This window comes from Triturus cristatus, chromosome 3_1, assembly GCF_964204655.1.
Source record: "Triturus cristatus chromosome 3_1, aTriCri1.1, whole genome shotgun sequence".
NCBI classification, from domain to species: Eukaryota; Metazoa; Chordata; class Amphibia; order Caudata; family Salamandridae; genus Triturus; species Triturus cristatus.
Window position 1 is genome coordinate 308,113,953 of NC_140583.1, and position 27,306 is coordinate 308,141,258.

Sequence of the window (27,306 nt, forward strand, 5' to 3'; positions counted from 1 at the left end):
AGGGTTCATGGGGGAATGCTCTTCAACTTCGATGGATGAGAATGTTCGCATACGTATTCCCGCCGTTTCCCCTAATTCCGAAAGTTTTATGCAAAATGAAATCAGAACCGTATCATCCGATCCTTATACACTGGCATGGTCGAGACAGTTCTGGTTCACGGAACTCCTCAGGATGTCAATATCCCCTCATATTCAATTCACGCCTGTACACGATCTAATATCCATAAACGAAGGACAAGAGGTGCACCCCAGATAGGCTCTCTGAGTTTGTCGGCCTGGAGCCTCATGACCAAGAATTTCAGTCCCTGAACATTCCTCAAGATTGCCGAGATTTCTCTGCCACTCAAGGGCAATTAACACCAACAAAACATATGCGGCTAAATGGAAAAGGTTCTGCCAGTGTTTAGATCACTCTTTACACCCTCTACAGTCAACACCCGAGCAAATACTACCATATTTACTACATCTAGCCAGAACAGGATTAGCTCACTCATCTATTAAGGTGCATTTAGCTGCAATCTCGAGATACCGTAGATAACCCGGAAAGGTTTCTCTTCAGTCTGCCAGAGTAACGAAAGAATTTATGAAAGGACTCTTTAGAGTTTTAAAACGTCCAGCGATTCCCTGGCAACTCAACACGGTCCTGTCACAGCTGATGAAAGCTCCTTTCGAGCCTATGCATAAGGCTGACATAAAGTTTGTGTCCTGGAAAACGGCAATATTGCTAGCCCTAACATCGGCCAGGAGAATAAGGGAAATACAAGCTTTTTCAATTTCTGAACCCTTTATGCAATTCAAGAGGGATAAGGTGATATTGAGAACAAATCCAACGTTCATCCCGAAGGTCCAAACTTCATTCCATCTCAATGAACCTATTGTTCTACCTACATACTTTCAGGAGCCATCGTCTCTAGCGGAAAGATCTCTTCACATGCTATATTTCAGACGTTGCTTAAGATTTTACATTGATAGAACAAAGACATTCCAAAAGTCAAATCAGTTACTCATTGCTTTTGCTCCTCCCAGGAAGGGGTACACTTTATCTAGAAACAGTATATCCAGATGGATCTCGTCAACAATTGCCTTTTGTCACGAGAAGGCAGGAAGGCCTCTATACTTCAAAGGTGTCTGTCCATTCGACAAGGAAGTGGCTACTTCTACTGCATTGTTCGCTGGAGTTTTGCTCCCGGACATATGTAGGGTGGCGACATGGTCGAATGTCCACACCTTTACCAGACACTACTGTTTGGATACGGCATGGAAAGGAGATTCGGCAGTGGGACAGGCTGTGCTCCGTCGAATATTTTGCTACGGTACTTTTTTCAGAAATGTATAAAGTTATATACATGAATATATGTTATTATCCCATGCGTATGTTGTTATGTATTCATATATATTTAATCTTTGATGTTCTGACTTTCAAGTCCGACAAATAGCTGTCTCGGTATTCCACTAGAAGCAGATATAATGATTTTCCATTGTTCATAAGAGTAAGAGAGGTTCTGCCCTTAAAATGCCTATTATAGAAATTGTGTACTGCTTGCTATTCTGATTCAAGCGTGTGAATCTATGAAAGATTCAATGCTGGAGAAAAAACAAGTTACTTACCTGTACACTGTGGTTCTCCAGTATTGATATCTTTCATAGATTCACATGCGGCCCGGCCACCTCACTGTTTTAAGGCAAACCACTCTACCCTCATGATCTGAAGCTCACTCTATACTTGTGCTCGAAATCTGAGGTTGGGTGGCTTTGCAGGGGATTGTGGTCCCAAGGGCTGGCATCTTATTGGCTATCAATTGGACCTTATAAAGAGGACAATAGGTAACCAAATTGAGTTCCCTTTACAAGGGATTTACAGTAATTTTTCTTCTAATACTGCTATATTTCTAAATACTGTGAGACTCCCACAGTGACGACGGGGAATATTCGAGCATGTGAATCTATGAAAGATATCAATACTGGAGAACTACAGTGTACAGGTAATTAACTTGTTTTTTTCCTAAAGTGCCAGGGACTACTATGGCAATGTATGCTTTTTGAGGCCCAAAAATATTTTGGCGTGTAGCCAATGTTTTTTTAAGATTGATGTGACCCTGCAATATCCCCAACAATAAAGTATTGCAAAAACTTGGACAAATCAAAACAAGCATTTTGACAAAGTCAAAAGGCTTGCAGCTAATGACAGACATATTGGTTTTGTTAAAAATCTTTTTATCATTTTGTAATATACATCGTACACGTTTTCTCTAAGAATTATACATGGTGTCCGTTGAACCCGTGAGTTCGTTTAGAGAGACATATTGGTTTTGTCAGTGCTTGTAGGGAGTGTTGCTACCTCAGTTTAGTTTGCCCCAAATTAGTTGTTGAATTCCAGCCCTCGAGCTGACCTTGCCTAGACATGTACTAGCCTATGTACTCACAGTTCCCTGACACCCTTCTGCCTCTCATAAGAAGGTTGTGCTGAAATAGAATTACTCACCTGACCTCAGGGTGCAGATAAGTGGCCCTCTGAACAGGGCCGCAAATGACTCCATGTCACCGAGAAAAACATTTACAATTCTGGGCTTTCGCGTTGATTCGATTGATATGAGCGCTGCAGGGACATGGCCATGGACTGAGGGTCAGAGGAAGCTGTACAATGAATACAGGGGTATGTCCCCCCACCCAATCACATCACTCCAGTCAGGGGAGGCAATTCAGCAGGGAGGGGATGGATGGCTGGCAAAACAACACAAAAGAAAGTACATGGACTTACCTGTTCTCTTCTGGCATGAATTCAATCAGCGAGCTGGAAAAAGAAATATGCAACAGCAGTGAAAAACAAGCATTGGAAATGCAATAGGTCTCGCATTTGTTGGAGTTGGAGCTATTGGTACTGTAAATGCCAATGTTTTTTACCTATGCATTAGATATGCCCTTTCCACCTTAATAACACAAAGAACTCCGTAGTGTGTGTTTGTTTCTTTTATGTACAAACAGCTGTACTGACCTGATGTAATGAGAGAAGCAGATATTTGCTCCATGTGCGCTTTTTAGTTACAGATCCTAGTTAATTGGGGGGGCTGGTATGGCATCAAGGGTGTGGAGTAGCAAGCAATAGTGGGGACAGACGCAACATGAAGGAGGGGTCGGGGTTAGGCGAAGCAACACAGGGGACGACCAAACAATATCTGGTGTGAGGAAGCGAATCAACACCCATTTTTTATTATTACTATGGCGGAATTGCTTGTTGCTCTGCTCTGTAACTTGTGTTCTAGCCCGCAGTGCACATCTCCCCTGGGAGTGGTCATCTGTTGGTGCACAGGCTGTAACTGGGGCAGCCGTGCATGTGATTCTTATGTGGGGTGAGGGGGGGAAATGTCTGGGAAGCGAATAAAGAGGCTGTGCTTGCCCCAGAGCAGGGTGGTCTCCTCAAAACGCACATTCCGAGGAGGAACTAATACAAGTAGCGACGGAAGGGAGCCTGCACAACGATCCAAAATAAACATTAAGAGCTTGAAAACCTTCTGGCAAGAACGAGCTGTAATGTTCTGTAAAATGAAGTTGTACACTCAAGGGGAGCTTTCGTTGAAACACAAACCGAATGGGAAAGCAAACGAGGAGCCAACAGATGGCCAGAGATGGCCAACCAAAGGATCAATTTGTTATGTCTCCTGGGTGGGAATCAAGCACCCACAGGCCGGACCCGATGGACACCATTAACCAACATAGTGAAGAAATTTCGAAAGGCAGTCCAACCAACCAACCAGAAGCGCTGGGCGTGTTGAGAAGCCCATAGACTGAATTCAACACACCTCACAGAGCAGCTCATGCGCTGCCCAGGCTCGACCTAAAAAGAGAAAATCCAGATCTAGCCAGAGGGAAACTCAACACACAAGCGGGGAGACATTCAGCTGTGGGAAACGCGAGACTACTGGAGGTAATTTTAGTGACAAAGAGGCAGATTCTACACTCACAAAGGTATGCGGCCAGCCATTCTGCTGGCAAAGAGATGAGTTTTCTAACACAAACTAGACTCTACTATAGTGGTCGTGCAGGTCTACTAGTTCACACAGAGCTGCCTTGTGACATGTGGGCTCATCACATGGCATCCGGTGAAGAGCCTTGATTATACAGTGAGCTGGAAACCCTTGCTCAGAGTAATCCATATTCGAAAAGCGCAAATATATAACCCCTTAAGGTTTCAAGGTGCTGGAGGCCGTCAGGGAGATTAAATCAGCTATTGCCCAGAGTCACATGGTGCTGAGCTGAGCTGTCGCCGGAGATCGAACCGTGAGCCCTGCGTTCTGGAGTCAGCCACTCTTGCCGCAGCACTAGCTCAGGCATAAATACTCTGTACAACTTGGCGTCAATGTAAAACTCCCCAGGATATGGGAGATTGTTCCAGATAACTTTTTGTTCCTGTGGGAGAGGGAGGAGGATGTAGCTATTTAGGCAGCAGTTGGCGAGTGGTGGTAGGAGGGGGGTCCAAAGCCCCACTTTGCCTCCTCTCTGTGCAATCATACAGTGCATATTATTCTGGGTATGACAGGTCTGGGGCATGTACAGAGGTACAGACCATGCATCGATGTAGCCAAAGTTACCCTTCATCTCTTCTCCCTCATCAAAGTATGTAACTTAGGGTTCCTCAGCTTCCAAGAAAGGAATGCCCACCTGTTTTTAAACTCCTCCCTCCTCCTCCTAGGAGGCACCAAAAATGGGAACTCTACTTAGAATACCTCTTGTTTGTGTATTGTCTGAAATCCTCTGAGGATGCAGCTGTAGAGCGTTGGTTCCACCTTGTTTTCTCAACTAACAAGCATTGGTTAAGCCAACAGATTTTGCCTGTGCGAGACCCATCTTTGTCAATGACTTTATCTACGTTGCACAACAGCGCCGGCTGCTGTGCAACATGCAAAAAGTGCTATGATGTGGCCAGCTTTGATCGCCTTATAGCGTGCTTTTTTCTATAGGCCCGATATGTCTAAAAATCAGGGCCGGCTTTAGCGCTGGTGCAAAAATGTTAGTTGGCGCCCCCAATGACCGCCTCCACCACGGATTCTCTCACTAGCACTCTTTAACAGTGACCAAGTCTCTTTAAGCACTCTCTCTCTGATGCATTGAATTTGCTTCATAGTGCTACTCATACCAGTTAAGTATGTCATAGCACTTTGCATCACACACACATTACGCAGACAATCAATCATACTTGTGCAAATCAGTGTATAGGAACTGTTACATAAGCCAAAGGACTAAAAGTGTACGAGTCACATGTCATCCATACTGGTAGGCAGTATAGTTTAAGAGTGCTTGGTGTGGAGAAGCACAAACCGCAGAGTCGAAAAAAACCCAGCATAGCTGGGAGTTTTCTTTAATAATGAGAATCAATTTCTACCAAATTAACCCTTTTTGCAACATTAATCAATGTTCTATACTTTGCAGTGTGTATGCAGTTCTATGATGAAAGTTAACACCCCACTATTCTATATTAGGACTTTACGTTACAAATTGCAAGTAACAAACGGATGGCTCTTTTATAAACAGTAACCTGCTGATCTATACATTAAATGCACTCTGTAATCTACTTGGTACACGTTCTTTGCAGTAGGCATATTAACCCTCTGTGCTACCATCACATAAGTCAAAAACCTCAAGTACACAAAACTCTGATCTCTCGCTAGGAAGTACATTATTCACAGGAGATATCTTGACATTTTTGTGAGGCCTGGTAATTGCCGGAGGAAATGAACGTGGTAGCAGGTGCTTTAAAAGCATAATAAAGTTGCAAACTCGGCGCCCCCAGGAAGCCAGCACCCGGTGCGATGGCACCGGTCGCATGGCCCTAAAGCCGGCCCTGCTAAAAATGCACTGGAGGGGTGGGAGGTAACAGACACAATGGAGAGCATACAAAAGGAAAGCAACTCCGGGAAGGTGCATGGGACGAGGGAGAGAGCAGCAACGCACAGCAAGAGGAGGGCCTTGGGGGACACAACACAAGGGAGCTGTGGGGGCGGATGAGGGATGAGCAATAACAGACAGAGGGGAGGAGGCCAGGGGAGTTGGAGGGAGACCTTACAGTTTCATGCACTCTTCTAGAGTGCTTGGCAAAAGGTAGAAAAAAAGTACCTGGAGCAGCACGTGGCCAGTAGAAGGGCACTGGACACAAACAGAAGGCGGTGATAGGTCGATGTTCAATGGCAGAGACATAAGCCCCGGGAAGAAAGCAGGAGGAGCTGAGCAACCGGGAGGCAGCAGGAGGCATGACCAGTTAGGAGCAAGGAAACGAGAATGATGTTGAAGCCCACCAATGGTAAGTATTGGTAAGTAATGGGCGGGCTCTAAGCCTGTTTTTAAGCTTTTTTTCACAATAGATTTCGCTGACAGCACATGTGTGCTGTTCAGGCAAAACCCAAAAATATATATTTGAACTTTGAGATTCAGATTGTATAAATTTGTGATTATAAAGTTTAAACATACAGCCTACTGTGCTACAAGGCATCGGGGCATATCAACAACAACCGGCGATAATTATCTCTAAGCGCACTTAGCGCTAGGATAATTATCGCCGGCTAGCGTGAATTTTTATCGCTGAGATAGCGTGCTATTAGCAACGCTTATCTCAATAGCGATAAAAATCCTCACGCTAACAGGCTAACATGAGATTATTGCTGGAAACCCAGCGATAATCTCACGTTACCTTGTTGATAGGGACAGGCAAACTTAGCCATGATATCCTCCTTCCATAGGATATCATGGCTAAGTCAGAAAAATACCAGATGTAAAAAAGCAGCGTTAACCGCGGTTAGCGCTGCTTTTTTTGTCTCTAACAGGGTTAGCGACATTCTTGATAATAGGAGAAATGTCGCTTAGCGACATTTCTCCTATTATTTTACTCTGGAACGCCCCCTTTGCATCTCATTAGAGATGCAAGGGGAAGCGTAGAGTAAAAGGGTGCTAACATGCAAATTTGCATGTTAGCACCCTGTTGTTGATAGGGCGCTAGTTTTATCTCTCCTTTTTAAAGCTTTTAAAGCCAAAAAAGCAGAGATAACGCCCTTGTTGATATGCCCCCTTGTTTCTTCCTCAGGGCATATATTCTATCACAGACACAACATTCACATTACTTGCCTTTAGGCAGCCAGTCAGGAACACTATAGTGACCAGTGAAAAGCGCTCTTACGTCACTGTTTGTGATTTCCGTGTTCGCATTACACATGCTCTCACCGCTCACATGGCATTACGGATGAGCTGCCTGGAAGCCGCATCACTCAGTCTAATGGACCCTTAGTCGTCCAGCCTGAGCTCTTTACCGTGCGGCACGGGTCCACCAGGGTTGAATTGCTGATTCTCAGTGTAATGTCAGCAATCCTATTGGAGCATGGCCCTATCCTTTTAAATCTGATCCTGGGAAGATATATCTATAGGTTACAACATCATAGTGGGGCTTTGTAAGATACTCACTCTATGCTGCTGTTCCTGTGGCTGTGAGGGAAGTGCCGCAGCTTCAGGAATTCGAGGACCTCTTTGGGAACATCCTGATTCTCCCACAACACACCCTGTGCAACAAAAAAAACAGTTTATTAATAACCCATTGTAGGGCAAAGTTGGGATAGTCATGATTTGTTCAATACACCCCAGAATAAAATAAAATTGGCAATATAATTCGATTCGAATAAAGTTTATCATATGTTATTTTCTTCAACAAGCATTAGAAGAACATCTCGGTGCTCCATGTGTCGGAGCAGGTCTAGCGATCAGTGACATAGGGTAAAGATGCACAGCTGAGCAGCACAAAACAGGCTCAATGCTGGCTCTTCATACAGTTCATTGTAATTCACCCGCTACAATGCCAAGTTCGGTTTTCATAGATTGTACATTAAATGTGCAGCCATTAAATTAGTTTCGCAGCGTTTCTACCCGAATTCAGGTATTTAAAGGCAGGGTCTTCATTAGGACAACAAAATGGTAGCATCCTACAATGTAATAAAACACTTATTTTCTTTATTCAGAATCACCAAATCCCATTTTTCAACAGTATGATAGTCTTATCTCAAGGAAGGCAATTATTCAGTCACAAAAAATAAAGTGCAAATATATAAGTATCTGTAATTAGGAAAAATCTAACCCTTTTTATTGATCCACTTTCTCCTCTCATAATGGTCGACTAGTATAATATAGACCGAAGTGCATCCTATGTGTCCAAGTAAAATAAATAATTACAGGTGCCTATGGATATGTACTTATCTCTGCACCACCAAACAGAAATTAACCACAGCATGGACAATGTGACAGCAGGTGTATGGATTTCTGCCAGGCTGTGTCCTTTTTTATTGCGCCACTCAATCCCTTCACGTCAATCTCTGCCACAGGCAAAGGCAATGCACAGAATGGAAGGAAAGGTTGGGAGTGGGTGGACCCTTTAAAGAACGTTTACAAAACGGGTTTACCTTTCCAGCCCGTCTAAATTAACCTGACAAAGGTATTGCTGTCCATCAACTGACATTTATGGCCGAGAATACCTCCACGTGTGCCAGCCAGCAATTCACAACAGGATGGATGGCAGATGTAAAAGGATTTACTTCTATGGATTTCTCCACAACACGTAGAGAGAAAAGTGCAGTAGTAAATCCCACGCAAGGGTATGGGAGTGTGTTGGGATCTGTATTGTATGTGCATGTCCTCACCTCACAGAATGCTCTCGACGCGCAGTTCCCTGCGTGGAACATGGAATGTTCTGCCCTCGGCAGTTGCTGCCTGGGAGCCGCCTTGACGGGGCATCATGAATGGAGTACTTACATTGGCTGGAATTGCACTTCCTTTCACTGGTGACGAGGATGGGATAAGTGGCCATTAGAAGGTTAAGATAGCCTTGGACGTTTGTGAATGGCCACAAACATGGTCACTAGTGGACATTCACAAACTTCGATGTGACCACTTCCCAACCTAGAACTGGTCATAAGTGTACTAAAGCTAAGGGCTAGCGTAACTCTCATTCCAGAATGGGAATGGGAGCAGATCATCTCCAGATATGGTGGGGTTGTAAAGGAAGGACTTTCTCATTACAATTTTCCGCATAGGGAGAAGAAACATGTGTACTTGCACAGAAGGCTCTATTTCCCCTCTGAGGAACTCTACGTTTTGTAGATGTCTCCACAGCTGGAGCCAGAGCCCGTGGGATGCTTGACATTCCCAGCTGCATGCATGGAACTTCCTCCTGCCACCTACCTGAATGTAGGCTTCCAAGGCCTGCCGCCTTTGCTCCATCATCTTCGGCAGCCAGTTTGGGACCCGCTTTGGTGGGAAGTCTGGCACCTTGCAGGCCTTTTTTATCTGGAAGACAAACGTTCAGGAAGACATTTTGTTAGCAGCTCTAAACATGACGACTCATCCTGAGGTCTTCAAGCAAAGTGACAACACCATGCAAAGCTGATGTCATCAGTACTGTGAAGTTACTATGTTAACTAAATGAATGGAAATACTATGGGGGATGCTGCTGATGTTTAGAAAGGTGGATCAGCATCTGTTACTTCTTTGAGTCTGGCTTAATAGGGATGCACTTGATGTTAACTGAGATAGGACTACCATGGTATTTATTTAGGCCACTGTCTCCTCTCCATAATGTCCTATTGTCTTCCACGGCTCCCAAGCATCCTACACTGAGCAATCTTTGCTTTCTTATAGCCCTAGGGGCGAGAAAGATGGTGCTATCCTCAGCAACAGATCCCTGCATCTTCTTATGCAGCCGACCTCGAACTGCCAGCATGTCACCAGAGAGAGCTGCAAAAGATGGCATCCAATAATGGCGTTTGTTGGAAACTTTAAAAGCATGTTTCTTCTTTCTGGGACCTCAAACAATAAAGCACTGCTTGCAGGTAGACGTGATAGAGAGGAAGAATTGGTAGTTCTCCTTCAGTAGGTGCCACAAGTAGTGCTTTGTAATGTACATCAGCCAGCCTCTCCTATTACGGCCTTTTATTATGTCTCATGAAAGCCGCGCTCTTTGACAGTGGCTCTGTGGCAGCTCTGGGCTGCATGCAGCCCCTGGGACTATGGGACAAAGAACAGCAACTTAGAAAGCAGGATTCAGGAGTGTGGCCTGGGACACCTTTATTGTTCTATCATTTCAATTTCAACAAAGCAGCCAGAATGAGAAGGAATCAAGCAGATATTGACAATGAAGTAGTGCAGGATGCAATGTAGCTGCCCACGTCAGTTTAATATCAGTTTTGCTTATGTACCTGCCTCCTGCAACGATGGCCCAGGCGAAGGGAGGAGACAGAAATAGGAGGTAACAATAGGAGAGAAATAATAGAGAGACAGAGGACGAAGAAGAGAAATGGTGAGAGAAGCGATGACGTAATGGGGGATAAAGGAGCGTAAGGGAGAAGAGGAAAGGTAGAGATCTACGTTAAAGAGAGAAAGAAGCATAATAAAGAGAGTCAGTCAGTGGGCTGAAAAAAGGAAGAGAGACAGACCATGGAAAAAGAAGGGCATTCCTTACCCTTTTGTGGAGCGCGTGGAACTCACTGTATCGCCTCTCCAGGGAGTGCTTCCGTCCATTGAAGAGAACATCTACCTTGAACACCTGGGGGAGCAGAGACAAGAAAGGTCTTTCAGCAAGCGAGTTAAAAACAACGCAATGAAGGAAAAAGCCAGTAAGAACTGCACCATACTAAACATGTTTTTTCTCTCTTTGGGATAGAATATTCCAACTATTGGAGAATGGGGCATTACTGTGCAAGGACTCCCAACCCTGAATGGTCAAAGGATCATGTGAAAGGTGAGTCTGTCGTCTATTTCATTGACTGAAGACTGCAGTGTGTCCGAAGGGCAAATCTACTTCTACGGAGCAGGGCTCAGGGTGCTTCAAGTTCCTCCTCCAGTTACGGGAGATACTCACTTGAATCTAATAACAAGCATTGGCAAAGCCAATAGGCCTTTGTTTTCGTGACTCTGAGATCCTTGAAACATGCTAGTCCTTTAACATACTAATTATGCAACCTGGCTGAACACATATGCCTTCAGGGTTTTGGTGAATGTAGGAAGAGGGTTGGTTAATCAAAGGTCTGTCAACCGCTTTTTAATAGTTAATCAAATGCAGATAATTTCAATAATAATAATCCACATTTGTAAAGCGCGAACAATCACCCGCAAGGGTCTCTAGGCGCTGGGGGCCGTCGGGAAGATTAAGCAAGCTATTGCCCAGAGTCACATGGTGCTGGGCTAATCTGCCGCCGTCGATCGAACCGTGATCCCCAGATTCCGGAGTCAGTCGCCCTGGCCGCAATGCCACACCTCTTCCTGATGAAAAATGTTTCCCTCTTACATTTATATTTAAGGAGTCACTGTAGGAACACGCTTCTTTGGAAGGGAGAAAGTCCCCCTCCAACCACGGAAGAGAAATCTACAATGTTTGGAATAACTCAAAATAAAATAAGGAATGAGATGTTCTGACAATGCCACCATGTCTGCTTTTTTCATTTTGTAGAACCTGGGAGGGGGTGAAAGTATGCTGGGCCCCATGCTCCCTTTGATAACCCCATGTGCGAGGAGTCTCTGAGCTACAGGTTAATGACTGTGTTTGCATTAGTAACGTTTATTGGGATTTATTATTGTTTGGTGAAAAAAGTAATATGTTGGCTTCTTCTTTCATAAGTGCAGAGTACAGAAATGTAAAACCTCTCGAATTATGATACTTAGCGGTCTTTCTGAATGCGCGCTTGCTCCCTTTTTTGTGAGATTTCCCAGTGTCACTAATCAGTAATTCTTGAGCAAAACTGGTGAGTGGCATGTAGACATTTCTATTCCCAGTGAATCGCTTGGAGTGATATTGAAACAAGGGGCTACCGAGCTTCGTTGCGGGCGAGTATCATTTGTGATTGTGTATCCATTGCTAGCCTACTATTTGATAGTGTTTTACTCAGGGCCTGATTTAGAGCTTGGTGGACGACAGTGACGGGTATCCCGTCCGCCGAAATATAAATCCCATAGGATATATTGGGATTTATATTTTGGCAGACAGGACATCCGTCAACATTGTGACGGAGTAACCCATCGGCCAAGATCTACATCAGGCCCTCAGTCTTCTCCAATGATTAAGTATTTTGCGCTCATTGCGTCTGCCCGTACTGTAATGACCTGAGGTTGCGCATCACTGGCCGAAGTCTTCTTCAATGGTATAGTAGTTTGCGCTCATTGCGTCTGCCCGTACTGTAATTACCTGAGGTTGCGCATCACTGGCCGAAGTCTTCTTCAATGGTGTAGTAGTTTGCGCTCATTGCGTCTGCCCGTACTGTAATGACCTGAGGTTGCGCATCACTGGTCGAAGTCTTCTTCAATGGTATAGTAGTTTGCACTCATTGCGTCTGCCCGAACTGTAATGACCTGAGGTTGCGCATCACTGGCCGAAGTCTTCTTCAATGGTATAGTAGTTTGCGCTCATTGCGTCTGCCCGAACTGTAATGACCTGAGGTTGCGCATCACTGGCCGAAGTCTTCTTCAATGGTATAGTAGTTTGCGCTCATTGCGTCTGCCCGTACTGTAATGACCTGAGGTTGCGCATCACTGGCCGAAGTCTTCTTCAATGGTATAGTAGTTTGCACTCATTGCGTCTGCCCGAACTGTAATGACCTGAGGTTGCGCATCACTGGCCGAAGTCTTCTTCAATGGTATAGTAGTTTGCGCTCATTGCGTCTGCCCGAACTGTAATGACCTGAGGTTGCGCATCCCTGGCCGAAGTCTTCTTCAATGGTATAGTAGTTTGCGCTCATTTCGTCTGCCCGTACTGTAATGACCTGAGGTTGCGCATCACTGGCCAAAGTCTTCTTCAATGGTATAGTAGTTTGCGTTCATTGCGTCTGCCCGTACTGTAATGTACCCGAGGTTGCACATCTATGGCCGACTCTACCTGTGGTCTCCAAACTTTATTTGTGGAGCCCACAATTGGTTGAGTCCCCAAATGACAAAGATGCTCTTTGTGCCTAACAATCAACAGTGAAGCTAAAACATTCTGGAGGTGGCGGAGGATGGGGGGTCTGAGCCAAAGAAAAGTACCCATAACTAGTATTGATCTGCCTTTCGGGAAGAAAGGACCAGGGTAGTCTATTGACCAAGTGCTAGGAACATAAGGTGCCCAGAAGCCTACTCCTCGGCTCAAAGATCCAGGCAAAAGAAAAGAAAACTGGCAAGAAAGGAGTACTGCCGAGTTAATGTCAGGAGCATGCAATTGATGAAGCTAGAGAGATGAGTAAAATTAATAAATAGAAAAGAGAAGTGCGCTATGCTCCGTCGAGCCACCCATCATCATATCTAGCCCCTTTTCTTCATTTCGTCTATTTCAGTATGACATCCCACTGTTCAATCCATTCAATCTTCCATGGGTTTTTGTCTTTGTAAACTATCTCGTGTCCTGATATCTATTCATGTTGCATGGACTACTCTAATTTCTCCGAAAAGATCATTACCCCACCTCTCGTGTGCTCGAGTGGTCTTTCTTCCCGCATAAGCTTGCACTATTATTCTCCTCTGTGCTCATGCCGACAGTGCTCTGTGCATCTTGATGCAAACATTCCTGATCTATGTCCGAACGATGGACTCCATTTCCCATGAGCCTTGTGGATGTGAGGTCACCCCGCACGTCTTCCTGTGGAGGTCCGGCCCGGTTCTAAAGGGTGGGTCAGGCCCTTCCCACGTTAGCCCCATTGCCCTCCCAAGTGCATTTATAGTTGCAAAGATAAAAACATATTTTGTTATTTTTTGTATTTCTTCACGTGGCCCTGCAGCCTCGCTTTCACATCTTACTTGTAAACCTTGATGCTTTAGCCTATTTGAAGCGCTTGGGCCAGCAGTGTTGGTAGCCGTTATTATACACATGTGCACAGCAGGGGTACCTGTTCTGTGATGCTATTCTTAACCTGTGGCACTATATAAAAACACACTCCCATGCCATAGTTTTGGCTTTTCTGAAGTGAGAAGATTTTGGCCAAGTTTCACCGAAACAGCACACGAATGCAGCATAGGCAGGAGCAGCGCAATGTCCCTTTATGCAAACACCAGAGCTGCCCTCTTGTGGCAGTACTGGTAATACATGCCACCACTACACAACATGTGGGACCGCTGCCCTGCTATTCTCAAACTCCTGAGGCGCCTGCGCAAGGTTGAGCCTGCTAATATAATTAGAAGGAACTCAAGGAATAGACGCCACACTTTGGCTGCTGAGATATTCATACAACATGTGCCATTTACAAGTTCCCCTCTTGCCACACAGCCTTTCATTTCCGACACAAATGTGGGACAACAAGCCCTGTAAAAGCCTTCTAGATCTTGCCAGTGATATAACAGTTCTGAGCTGCTGGATGTCCCTGATCCTGATATAACTACATTACATGTAACATGTATCCATGATTTAGGAAGAGAAAAGAACAACACCCAAGCGAAAGTTTCAATCAATATTTTAAGAAGTAACAAATAAATTGGGCTACAATGGTACAATTGAAAGAATTGTGAAAGAGGGGTGACATGTAGAAGTAAATACAGACAATACACTTAGTATAACAAATAAAGTAATAGTTGGGAAAGTGCGATTTTTGGTAAAGTCCATATGATTGATCGCATACGCCTCCTGTTCATATGTGAATAGGCTTTTGAACTGAGTCGTTGCGTAGACTCTTAGTATGCGTCGACGTTTCGACCCTATGTAAGGCGCAAACATTTTTAAGCGTCACGGCGGGTCTTCTTCGGGACGAAGGAGTGTATGTAGCCCTGCGCAAGAGTCATTAATCACTGCGCGTGTATTATGCTTCTTTTTCCAAAAAATGGCATCGATTTATGTTTGACCTCACAAGAGACACGAGTCCAAGTAGTTAATTCTTTCAGTCAGTCGGGTGATTTACACAATCTGCTGAAAATGACATCTCTCCAGCTCTCAGTGCGAAGCGCCGTGACGCATAAAATTTTTTGCGCCTTACATAGGGTCGAAACGTCGACGCATACTAAGAGTCTATGGACTTTACCAAAAATCGCACTTTCCCAACTATTCCTTTATTTGTTATACTAAGTGTATTGTCTGTATTTACTTCTACATGTCACCCCTCTTTCACAATTCTTTCAATTGTACCATTGTAGCCCAATTTATTTGTTACTTCTTAAAATATTGAGTGAAACTTTCGCTTGGGTGTTGTTCTTTTCTCTTCCTAAATCATGGATACATGTTACATGTAATGTATTTATATTGTGAACATACCAAAGCAATTGTATTTCCCCAACAGAACCATTGTAGCCATATAATACAAATACCCAGGTTCTGAGGGACACAGGGTCACCCCATTATTTTTCATAATTGATCCTGATAAACAGCACAATTATTTGAACTTCAAACAAATGTGCTGTTTTGGGGCATTTTGCAAGGTAGAATGAATTGCTTTTTAAAAAAACAACAAATGTTATTAGCTGTTGATCTACTCACAGATGTGAATGTGGTGGTGTCCTTTCATCAGAAGTACTGAAAAAGCCACAGCCACAGAGGCGTAGCTAGAGCTTGTGGTGCCCGGGGCTATCCCTCAGATTGCTGCCCCTGGGGAGGGGGGGTTGCTGGGGAAAAAGGACGGCAAGCACATGAAAGAGGTCCGAGAGACACGTAGTATCGCCGCTAATAGTTACCTCGATCATGCAAGTTACATGGACATACATGACACGGTCCAAGGCTACACAGTTGAATACACCGGTGACTGGCGGTGACTGGCAGTACAAAAGAGAACACACAGACTGCATGATCTATCTGGGGACTCAGAAAAACTGCATGTGACATCCATCAGAGAGCTGTGTGAATAATTACCTGGTAATCCCCTCAGCACAATGCAAACATGCACATACATGACACTGTTTAGGGATCCACCATCTACAGCTGACATTAAATGACCATTCATCATGGTCCCCCCATTAAAGCAGTGCACTTTGTGATCTGCATGGTACATGTTCTTTGCAGCAGGCACATTAACCCTCTGTGCTACCTTTCCAGGATTCAACCCTTCCACTAGACAAAACTCCGATCTCTCTCTAGGAAGAACATTAATCACCGAAGTAATCATGAGATTTTTATTGTTTCTGAAAATTGCTGGAGGCCAGGAAGGAGGCAGCAAGTTATTTTTAAACCATAATATACTTCCAAACACTACGCACCCACCCGAAATAGGTACCCAGGGCGGTCACACCGTTCGCATCGCCCTAACCTGCTCAAGGTTCATGTGACCTCAGTGACAGAGTCACAGAGACTGGATAACTGTTGCTCTAGGGTGTGCTGCTTCGTAGGCCTGCCCGCAAGACTGGAGATGAACTTCAGTATGGATTGTGGTGGACAGGCCTTCAAGGTTAACCCACAATTGACACCACTAGGGTACACCTGCTTGTTCTAAGACATCAAGCCTTGTGAGGTCTAGTGGTGCCTTCTAAGGTCTAGCATGGGAATGTGCTCCCTCAGTAGAGTGGTCTGGTGGACTGGTCATGAAGGCTGAACCTGGTTACCCAGTTCCAAATTCAACAGCTCTGGCCATAGTGCCACATCCTCTCCCCCACTGAACACCATACTTCCCCACTGAGAGAAACTCGCACTGCCTTCAGCTATAACCTAATTGTGCCCTCTATAAACACTTGGATGTGGCTCAATTCAAATTATGCACTTGATAAGAGTAATATGCGGCCTAAAAAAAAAAGTAAAAGCAACCACTCATAGGGAATGCGAGATTGAGTAAAGCATGTGAAATGTAAGCAGAAACAACATGGTTACCTTAACGATCTCTCACTCACTATTCAGAAATCAGGAAGTGGTTTTACCTGAAAAGTTAAGGACATGACTAGAGGGCCCTGAAGGGAACCGTTTCAATGTCCATTGCTTATATCCTTACAAAACGTAAGCAGTATGGTTTAAAAAGACCACATCCATAAACACAGAGCCATGGTACACATTTTGTTTTCCAATCCACCTATCAACCAGGTATTGCAGTACCTCCAGGAATGGTACACTTTCCCACCTGGGAACAACAATGCTGTTCAAAGAAAGATGAGAAAACAAAAGTAGCACTTCACTGGCAAACTCTGTAAAGTGATGCTGATGTATTTGGATGTAAATAAAACCAATCTAGCCACTTTGCAACCACTCTGTCTTGCTTTATTTAGTTATGTATTTATTTTTCATATTTAAAACCTTCGATTTCTCTCCATCACGCTGCAAAAATGTCAGAAAAAGAGCTTTTGTCGCAAGAGGGTTTTTCTTTTTTGGATCCATTTCACAGGGAAGCAACTAAATGAAAGAAGGAAAGAGAGGTTGTGAACGTTTATTCAAGTCATGGTTTTCAGTAAGTGAGGAGCAAGACAGAAAGAGAGGGAATAATAGGAAGAGGGGGGACAGCTGCCGGCACAAAAAAGAAGAGGACATTGCCCGAGTCCTATTCCTTCTCTGTCCGTCCCCGAACGTCCACGAAAGCAAGCCAAGTCTTATCTAAATGCCTTTGTCCTCCCCCAAAATAGTGCCGCCTGGGGCGGACCGCCCCCACCGCCCCACCCTAGCTACACCACTGCACAGCCACAGTTTTCGCAAATGTGACTCCAAAAGATCACAAACACAGTAACAAATTATTGACTAGTGGAAATGGAAATGGGGTGTAGAGATGGGAAATAGAGGGTTATTAGGGAAGAGTGTGCGGATAGAAAAGTTGAGGGTAAGGAAGAAAAAAGAAGCAATAAGACAAAAGAAGGTTAAGGAAAGAAGCATAAGGAATGAGTAAAGGAGTGAGTTGAAGACAAGATAAGGACTATGACAGAGAGGGTTGATGAGAGAAGAGTAGGAGGGCAGTGGTGGCTCCTCCGTTGAGGCATAGGAGCGTCACCCCACTTCTTTTTGCAGTGTAAAAAAAAGGAAAAATAAAATGATAATTATATGAGATTATTATCATTTTAGTTATCCCCTTTGCAGCATCTTTGTGGGACGGGGTTGCTCTCAGAGCATGGGGAGGAGTGGTTTGCACTCCCTATGTGAGCATGAGTGCTTGGCCGGCCCTCTTAGGTCATCTAAAATAGTCATACGAACATAGGGGCATATTAACAAGGAACAAAGAAAATTAACGCTAAGGGCGCTTAGTGTTAATTTTTTTAATGCCCGCTAGTGCTGGATAATATCGCCTGGTTATCGCGTTATTAACAACGCTAACCGCCTAGGCGATAAAAAATCCAGCAATAGCGGCATTTTGGAAGGTTATCGCTGGTAATGCAGCAATAAAACTACAAGGATAGGGATATCCTTGTTGATAGCCCATGGTGGACTTAGCCATGTAATCCACCTCCCATTGGATTACATGGCTACATCTGAAAATTAGCAGACGTAAAAAAGCAGCGTTAACCATGGTTAGCGCTGCTTTTTTTGTCTAACAGAGTTAGCGTGAAGCTTGACAATAGGAGAAATGTCGCTTAGCGACATTTCTCCTATTATTTTGCTCTGGAACGCCCACTTTGCATCTCATTACAGATGCAAAGGGAAGCGTACTGAAAAAGGGTGCTAACATGCGATTTTGCATGTTAGCACCCTGTTGTTGATAGAGCGATATTTTTATCTCCGCTTCTTCGGCTTTTAAAGCCAAAAAAGCCCTTGTTAATATGCCCCATAGTGTGTTCTCCACATAGGTTGCATTACAGCCTGCATGGAGAACATGCCCACCCCTCCAGCCCCTGGCTGAGCGCCGTGTCATGACGCTCAGACCAATCACAAAGCTGAATTGCAGCATTGTGATTGGCTGCAGGGAGCCTGTGAGCCCTGGTGCTTCCTGTCTCCCTCCACCAAGAAGCCAGGAAGAGGATGTAGGAGTGGCCGGCAAGGAGGTAAGTGATTATTTTTAACCTATTTCTCACCCCCGATCCGCCCTGCTGCTGCTAACAGGTATCATCCGCCCTGTACGAGGGTGATGAGTATCATAAAGTACAAAAGACAATGAAGCTGGTGTGAGAGGTGGCCGAAGGAGGGTTAACGACGATGAACGTAGAGTCTGAGGAAGGAGGATGATAGAGCAGGTAGAATGTTGTGCAAAGTGGCCGATGGGAGTAGGGTGGTGGGTGGGTTTGTACTGAGAGGCAGCAAAGAGAGGTGAATAGAGCAACAGGAGTAGGAAAGGATGAATGTGGATGATGAGGCTGGTGATGGATGAGAAGTATGAGAAAGGAAGGTGATCAGCTGCGTCGCGCTTGCGACGCAACTCCAGCAATGCCCTGCATTTACGGCACAGATGCGTCACGCATCTGTCCGTTTTTGCCCCATGGTGAGCCGCATTGTAAATACGGCGCATCCATGGTGGCGGAGCCGTGACGTACAATAACTGGCGCATCCCTGCTGATATGCAGGGATGCGCCAGTTATTGTAAATCTGCCCCTATATTTGATCATCCAATGGTTTTACTGTTTCCATTCCTTCTTGGAGCAAATGTACAGCAGCAGGCACTATCCACAGCATACACAAACTTCTTACTCAATATGCAGCAGCAGTGAAGATGAGTCTGACAGAAGAGGGAGCGTGATGAGAGTCAAGAACGTTGCGGAAAGAAGGTGAGGTGGAGAGAGGGGATGGTAAAGCTGAGAGAGGGGAGAATAACAGGTGGGAGAGTTATGGGGAGAAGGAGGAGGGTAAGGCAGATAGAGTGAGGAAGAGAGTGAGGACAATGAGGTGGTGAGAAGGAGCATAAGGCATATGATTCAACTAAAATTGAAACAATGGCACAAGTATGGGTCACATAACCTTAATATGCTCCTGAACAGAGGACCCATCAAGGGCATTGTGAACTCGCATTTAAGAAAAAACGAAAAAAGTGACCTAAACACCAAATGGAAAGGTGTAAAGATTAAGAGTGTAGACAAAGAATTGAGCGGACAATGATATCGGCCCCACAAATGTTACCGTAGGATAATACAGCTGGTATCTCCTGACTTGCGAGTCAGCAAAGGAGGCAGACATCCCTTTCGAGAGGATGTATGACGGAACCCCACATGCATTTCCCATGCATGCCTTTACTCCACAGTCTCCTAACCAGACTGCTATGTTACCACACGTTCCTTCGCCACACAAGTCAATACAACAACTTGCCTTAGAGTGGGCTGGACTTTGGAATAGTATACATTACTATTCGAACTCCAGCCAGTGTATCAGTAGAGAAGGTGTTGGACTTATAATCCAAAACCAATCCAATAACGCGCCCCTAAAGCAAGTCACAGAGTGGGAATTATGACCAAATTATTTTTCTTCAGTGTGTGACTAAAGGAGTGGCCCCCCCTCTGGGGTGACTACTAGTCTCAAACCCCTTCAGAATCGAGTAAGTAGATGCACTATCCATGCATGCTCACTACTTTTTCCATGCATAATATTTTGTCAAGCATGCAACATGAGTTGTGCACTACTGAAATCAAATGTTTTATTACTTTATGAAATAAGCTTTGGGATAAAAAGACAGAGTAGGAGGATACACTGTAGAAACTTGATTCTAAGTTCATATATTATTGTATATTTCGATCAACAGGTGAAAATATCTTACAGGACCGTTAGAGGTAAAACCTATTCTTAACAAAGAACCAAAGGTGCACCACATAGATAATATGAGAATAAGAAAGTCCTTTGTAATTAACGGATTTCTTCAGAGGTCACTTTTTATGAACATTTTTAATTTTCATTTAAATAGAAATTCCAAAACACATAAACAATCCATTAATGTGATTTTATGAACAGTCCAGCCGACGCGTTTCGTCCTGAAACAGGACTTCTTCAGGGCATAGAGTAATGACGTAGTTCATAAATGGCAGAGTCCTTATGGGTTATTACAATCCTTGTGAAGAGTAACTAAGGATCCGGTGTATGATTCTATCAGCTATATGGGCGTCAAGAGCAAGTGATCAACTCCTCGTGGATATGTATAATTCCAAAGCCGCTTATATTGAGTGGAGATGTAGTACTCACAGAGCTTAAAATTATTGAAAAGGGCGCCACGTCAGAGTGAGCAATATAGCTGCCAAAATCTGGAGGATAATAATCCCAGGCGTTCCACAATCAAAGTGGTCTCAGACGGACACCGGGTAGGAGCAGCGTCCAATATCAACTTGATATTGGACGCTGCTCCTACCCGGTGTTTGACTCCTTGGAACTTCGCTTATCGGCAATTGTTATCATACGAACCTTGGAATGATGTTTAATATAAACATTACGTCCGTCTGAGACCACTTTGATTGTGGAACCCCTGGGATTATTATCCTCCAGATTTTGGCAGCTATATTGCTCACTCTGACGTGGCGCCCTTTTCAATAATTTTAAGCTCTGTGAGTACTACATCTCCACTCAATATAAGCGGCTTTGGAATTATACATATCCACGAGAAGTTGATCACTTGCTCTTGACGCCCATATAGCTGATAGAATCATACACCGGTTCCTTAGTTACTCTTCACAAGGATTGTAATAACCCATAAGGACTCTGCCATTTATGAACTACGTCATTACTCTATGCCCTGAAGAAGTCCTGTTTCAGGACGAAACGCGTCGGCTGGACTGTTCATAAAATCACATTAATGGATTGTTTATGTGTTTTGGAATTTCTATTTAAATGAAAATTAAAAATGTTCATAAAAAGTGACCTCTGAAGAAATCCGTTAATTACAAAGGACTTTCTTATTCTCATATTATCTATGTGGTGCACCTTTGGTTCTTTGTTATATACTCTGATTCCCATGGGAATAGGCATTGTTACAGTGGGTGCCACAGAGTGTGCACACGTCTTTCCCTAATATATAGGGTTCTGATAGGGAGAGTAATAGAAGGTTAGGTGCTGGTCAAGTGAAGGTTCCACTGTGAGTGTTTGTCTTCCAAGTAAAACCTATTCTTACCTGCATGTATGCTTGGGGATATAGGATGGACTTTAGGGCCCCTGCCTTGCCCTGACATAGGCCCTTGGCCCATTTTGGGCTCTTAAAGAGGCCGAAACATGTTGTCAGGTTGTAGCTATGAAGGATGACCAAGACAAAAGCTAATGATCTCTTCCTAAATTTGTTTTTAACCTTGTCCTATGTAGCAATTAAATAAGGGTACCTCCTTGTGTATACACAGAGGCATTGGCGGTTTCTCTGCTAAGGGGGAGAAGTCTCGCCCCACTGCTATTTCAGCAATGCCAAAAACAAATGATAATAACAGGACTTTATTATCATTTTATTTTTCTATGTGGGACTCAGAGCCAGGTTGGGTCGAGTCTGTGCTCTGTGATGTCAGAGCAGAGTGAGGAGTTGTTTGTAGTCCTCTAAGTGCACATGATGGTTTGGCCGGCCATCTTGGGCTGGCCAAATGATCATCCGCACTTTGCATGTTCTCCACGGGGCAGTGTTGAACAGCCCCATGGAGAACATGCCCAGGCTCCCAGGTACTGCCTGAGTGGCCAAACAGGCCGCTCAGACCAATGAGCGTTGTGATTGGCTGGAAGAGTACGGGAGCCTGAGTGCTTCGGTGCTACCAGCCATCTGCTGCTCTTCATCTAAGAGGATGGAGGAGAGGCGGCGTGGGAGCGAAAGAGAAGGTACGTTTATTTTTTGTATTTTTTCATCCATCCACATTCCCCGTTCCAAGGTAGCCGTCACTGCACAGAGGTTGTTTTAATGTTTCATCTGGACCCTGATATAACCAGAATTACTTATTCTAATCTCCCTCTTCTAGAGGTCGGGCCCACCATGGTGGTATTATACTATCATAGTAGGGCAGACTATCTGATGATGAAGCATGCCACGATGATGTGGGTGAGGCTTTTCTGTCCAAATCTTTGTCTTTTGTTCCCATAGGATAAGATGACTTATTCCAGTGACGATAAAGAGTAAACAAGCTGCCGTTCCTCGTATATGGACATGATTTATGTTCGCCCTGCAGTAACTTGCTGCTTTCATTGTAACCATTTATTATTGTAGTTCTGTAATGGGTCTCCTGACTCTCGAAACCTATCAATAAATTGAAGAGGCACAAAGACAACATTAAGGTGAAAATTTACCACTGAATGTTTTTTCTCAAACTATCTGTCCTGATCTGTCAGTCTCTGCACCATGATGAATTTATCCTCTGCATTGCTCTTGATAAGCAGCGTGCTGTATCTGCATTAAGATGTTCATCTTCTCCATTTCCCTTGATTAGCAGTGAGTCGTCCCTGCACCGAGGTGTTCATCTTCTCAATTGCCTTTTATAAGCAGACAGTTATCTCAGCATCATGAAGTTAATCTGCTGTATTGCTCTTGCTAACCAATGAGATGTCTCTGCACCAAGGTGTTCCTCTGTCCCATTGCCCTTGATCAGCAGAAACTTGTGTCTGCACCATAGCGAATTAATCTTCACTATTACCCCTAGTAAGCAGGGAGTTGCCTCTGCATAACTGCATTCATTTTCTCCATTGCCCTTGATCAGCATAGCGTTGTCTCCGTGCCCTGGTGTCCATCTGCTCCATTGCCCTCGATGAGCAGAGAGTTGTCTCCGTGCCCTGGTGTCCATCTGCTCCATTGCCCTTGATGAGCAGAGAGCTGTCTCCATGTCCTTGTGTCCATCTGCTCCATTGCCCTCCATGAGCAGAGAGTTGTCTCCGTACCCTGGTGTCCATCTGCTCCATTGCCCTCGATGAGCAGAGAGTTGTCTCCGTGTCCTTGTGTCCATCTGCTCCATTGCCCTCCATGAGCAGAGAGTTGTCTCCGTACCCTGGTGTCCATCTGCTCCATTGCCCTCGATGAGCAGAGAGTTGTCTCCATACCCTGGTGTCCATCTGCTCCATTGCCCTCGATGAGCAGAGAGTTCTCTCCGTACCCTGGTGTCCATCTGCTCCATTGCCCTTGATAAGAAGAGAGTCATCTCCGTACCGTGGTGTCTATCTGCTCCATCGCCCTCGATGAGCAGAGAGTCATCTCTCTACCCTGGTGTCCATCTGCTCCATTGCCCTTGATAAGAAGAGAGTTGTCTCCGTACTCTGGTGTCCATCTGCTCCATTGCCCTTGATAAGCAGAGTCTCGTCTCTCTACCCTGGTGTCCATGTGCTCCACTGCCCTCGATAAGCAGAGAGTTATCTCCGTACCGTGGTGTCCATCTGCTCCATTGTCTTGATAAGCAGAGAGTCGTCTCCGTACCGTGATGTCCACCTGCTCTTTTGCCCTTGATAAGCAGAGAGTTGTCTCCGTACCGTGGTGTCCATCTGCTCCATTGCCCTTGATCAGCAGAGAGTTGAATGTACCGTGGTGTTCATCTGCTCCATTGCCCTTGATAAGCAGAGAGTTGTCTCCGTGCCCTGGTGTCCATCTGCTCCATTGCCCTTAATAAGCAGAGAGTTGTGTCCGTGCCCTGGTGTTCATATGCTCCATTGCCCTTGATAAGCAGAGAGTTGTCTCCGTGCCCTGGTGTCCATCTGCTCCATTGCCCTTAATAAGCAGAGAGTTGTGTTCGTGCCCTGGTGTTCATATGCTTCATTGCCCTTGATAAGCAGAGAGCTGTGTCTGTGTCCTGGTGTCCATATGCTCCATTGCCCTTGATAAGCAGAGAGCTGTGTCCATGCTGTGGTGTTCATCTTCTCCATTGCCCTTGATAAGCAGAGAGTTGTCTCTGTGCCGTGGAGTTCATCTGCTCCATTGCCCTTGATAAGCAGAGAGCTGTCTCTGTACCCTGGTGTCCATCTGCTCCATTGCCATTGATAAGCAGAGATTTGTCTCCGTACCCTGGTGTCCATCTGCTCCATTGCCCTCGATAAGCAGAGAGTTGTCTCTGTACCGTGGTGTCCATCTGCTCCATTGCCCTTGATAAGCAGAGAGTTGTCTCCATACCCTAGTGTCCATCTGCTCCATTGCCCTTGATAAGCAGAGAGTTGTCTCTGTACCGTGGTGTCCATCTTCTCCATTGCCCTTGATAAGCAGAGAGTTGTCTGTACAGTGGTGTTCATCTGCTCCATGGCCCTTGATAAGCAGAGAGTTGTCTCCGTGCCGTGGTGTCCATCTGCTCCATTGCCCTTGATAAGCAGTGAGTTGTCTCCGTGCCCTGGTGTTCATCTGCCCAATTACCCTTGATAAGCAGAGAGTTGTCTCTGTACCCTGGTGTCCATCTGCTCAATTGCCCTTGATAAGCAGAGAGTTGTCTCTGTACCGTGGTGTCCATCTGCTCCATTGCCCTTGATAAGCAGAGAGTTGTCTGAACCGTAGTGTTCATCTGCTCCATTGCCCTTGATAATCAAAGAGTTGTCTGTACCGTGGTGTTCATCTGCTCCATTGCCCTTGATAAGCAGAGAGTTGTCTCCGTACCGTGGTGTTCATCTGCTCCATTGCGCTTGATAAGCAGAGAGTTGTCTCCGTACCGTGGTGTCCATCTGCTCCATTGCCCTTGATCAGCAGAGAGTTGAATGTACCGTGGTGTTCATCTGCTCCATTGCCCTTGATAAGCAGAGAGTTGTCTCCGTGCCCTGGTGTCCATCTGCTCCATTGCCCTTAATAAGCAGAGAGTTGTGTCCGTGCCCTGGTGTTCATATGCTCCATTGCCCTTGATAAGCAGAGAGTTGTCTCCGTGCCCTGGTGTCCATCTGCTCCATTGCCCTTAATAAGCAGAGAGTTGTGTCCGTGCCCTGGTGTTCATATGCTTCATTGCCCTTGATAAGCAGAGAGCTGTGTCTGTGCCCTGGTGTCCATATGCTCCATTGCCCTTGATAAGCAGAGAGCTGTGTCCATGCTGTGGTGTTCATCTTCTCCATTGCCCTTGATAAGCAGAGAGTTGTCTCTGTGCCGTGGAGTTCATCTGCTCCATTGCCCTTGATAAGCAGAGAGCTGTCTCTGTACCCTGGTGTCCATCTGCTCCATTGCCATTGATAAGCAGAGATTTGTCTCCGTACCCTGGTGTCCATCTGCTCCATTGCCCTCGATAAGCAGAGAGTTGTCTCTGTACAGTGGTGTCCATCTGCTCCATTGCCCTTGATAAGCAGAGAGTTGTCTCCATGCCGTGGTGTTCATCTGCTCCATTGCCCTTGATAAGCAGAGAGTTGTCTCCATACCCTAGTGTCCATCTGCTCCATTGCCCTTGATAAGCAGAGAGTTGTCTCTGTACCGTGGTGTCCATCTGCTCCATTGCCCTTGATAAGCAGAGTTGTCTGTACAGTGGTGTTCATCTGCTCCATGGCCCTTGATAAGCAGAGAGTTGTCTCCGTGCAGTGGTGTCCATCTGCTCCATTGCCCTTGATAAGCAGTGAGTTGTCTCCGTGCCCTGGTGTTCATCTGCCCAATTACCCTTGATAAGCAGAGAGTTGTCTCTGTACCCTGGTGTCCATCTGCTCAATTGCCCTTGATAAGCAGAGAGTTGTCTCTTTACCGTGGTGTCCATCTGCTCCATTGCCCTTGATAAGCAGAGAGTTGTCTGAACCGTAGTGTTCATCTGCTCCATTGCCCTTGATAATCAAAGAGTTGTCTGTACCGTGGTGTTCATCTGCTCCATTGCCCTTGATAAGCAGAGAGTTGTCTCCGTACCGTGGTGTTCATCTGCTCCATTGCGCTTGATAAGCAGAGAGTTGTCTCTGTGCCGTGGTGTTTATCTGCTCTACTGCCCATGATAAGCAGAGAGTTGTCTCTGTACCGTGGTGTCCATCTGCTCCATTGCCCTTGATAAGCAGAGAGTTGTCTGTACCGTGGTGTTCATCTGCTCCATTGCCCTTGATAAGCAGAGAGTTGTCTGCGTGCCGTGGTGTCCATCTGCTCCATTGCCCTTGATAAGCAGAGAGTTGTCTCTGTACCCTGGTGTCCATCTGCTCCATTACCCTTGATAAGCATAGAGTTGTCTGTACCGTGATGTTCATCTGCTCCATTGCCCTTGATAAGCAGAGAGTTGTGTCCGTACCGTGGTGTTCATCTGCCCCATTGCCCTTAATAAGCAGAGAGTTGTGTCCGTGCCCTGGTGTTCATATGCTCCATTGCCCTTGATAAGCAGAGAGCTGTGTCTGTGCCCTGGTGTCCATATGCTCCATTGCCCTTGATAAGCAGAGAGCTGTGTCCATACTGTGGTGTTGTCATAATCGCGTGGACCAGGCAGGTCGGAACGCAGACCGAGGGTGCTCCACGCCGGAACTACATCACCCACAAGGCGCAGCAACCGCACTCCCCCATGTGACCGGGAGAGCGGCTGTTCAAAAGGCTGCACAACGCAGTGAGGCGGGGCCAATGATTCGTTCCGAACCAGAAGCTGATCAACGGCCCGCTACCCGTCTCTCCGAAGACTCCGACGAGTTCCCGACCCTCGGTCCGTCCGGACCCGCATCCAAGAACTCCACGACTC

At 45.4% G+C, this 27,306-nt stretch overlaps 1 protein-coding gene across 1 annotated transcript in view; it reads right to left on the minus strand.

Annotated features, from left to right (window-relative positions):
• The window catches only part of SNX22 (sorting nexin 22), a 168,964-nt gene that overhangs the window by 44,182 nt on the left and 97,476 nt on the right, over positions 1-27,306 (minus strand). The window contains exons 2-5 of the mRNA XM_085643995.1: positions 10,484-10,567; positions 9,208-9,312; positions 7,444-7,538; positions 2,759-2,791 (exon numbers count right to left, since the gene is read on the minus strand). Coding sequence (XP_085500121.1) covers positions 2,759-2,791; positions 7,444-7,538; positions 9,208-9,312; positions 10,484-10,567 — 317 coding nt within the window. The remainder of the gene's footprint in view (positions 1-2,758; positions 2,792-7,443; positions 7,539-9,207; positions 9,313-10,483; positions 10,568-27,306) is intronic.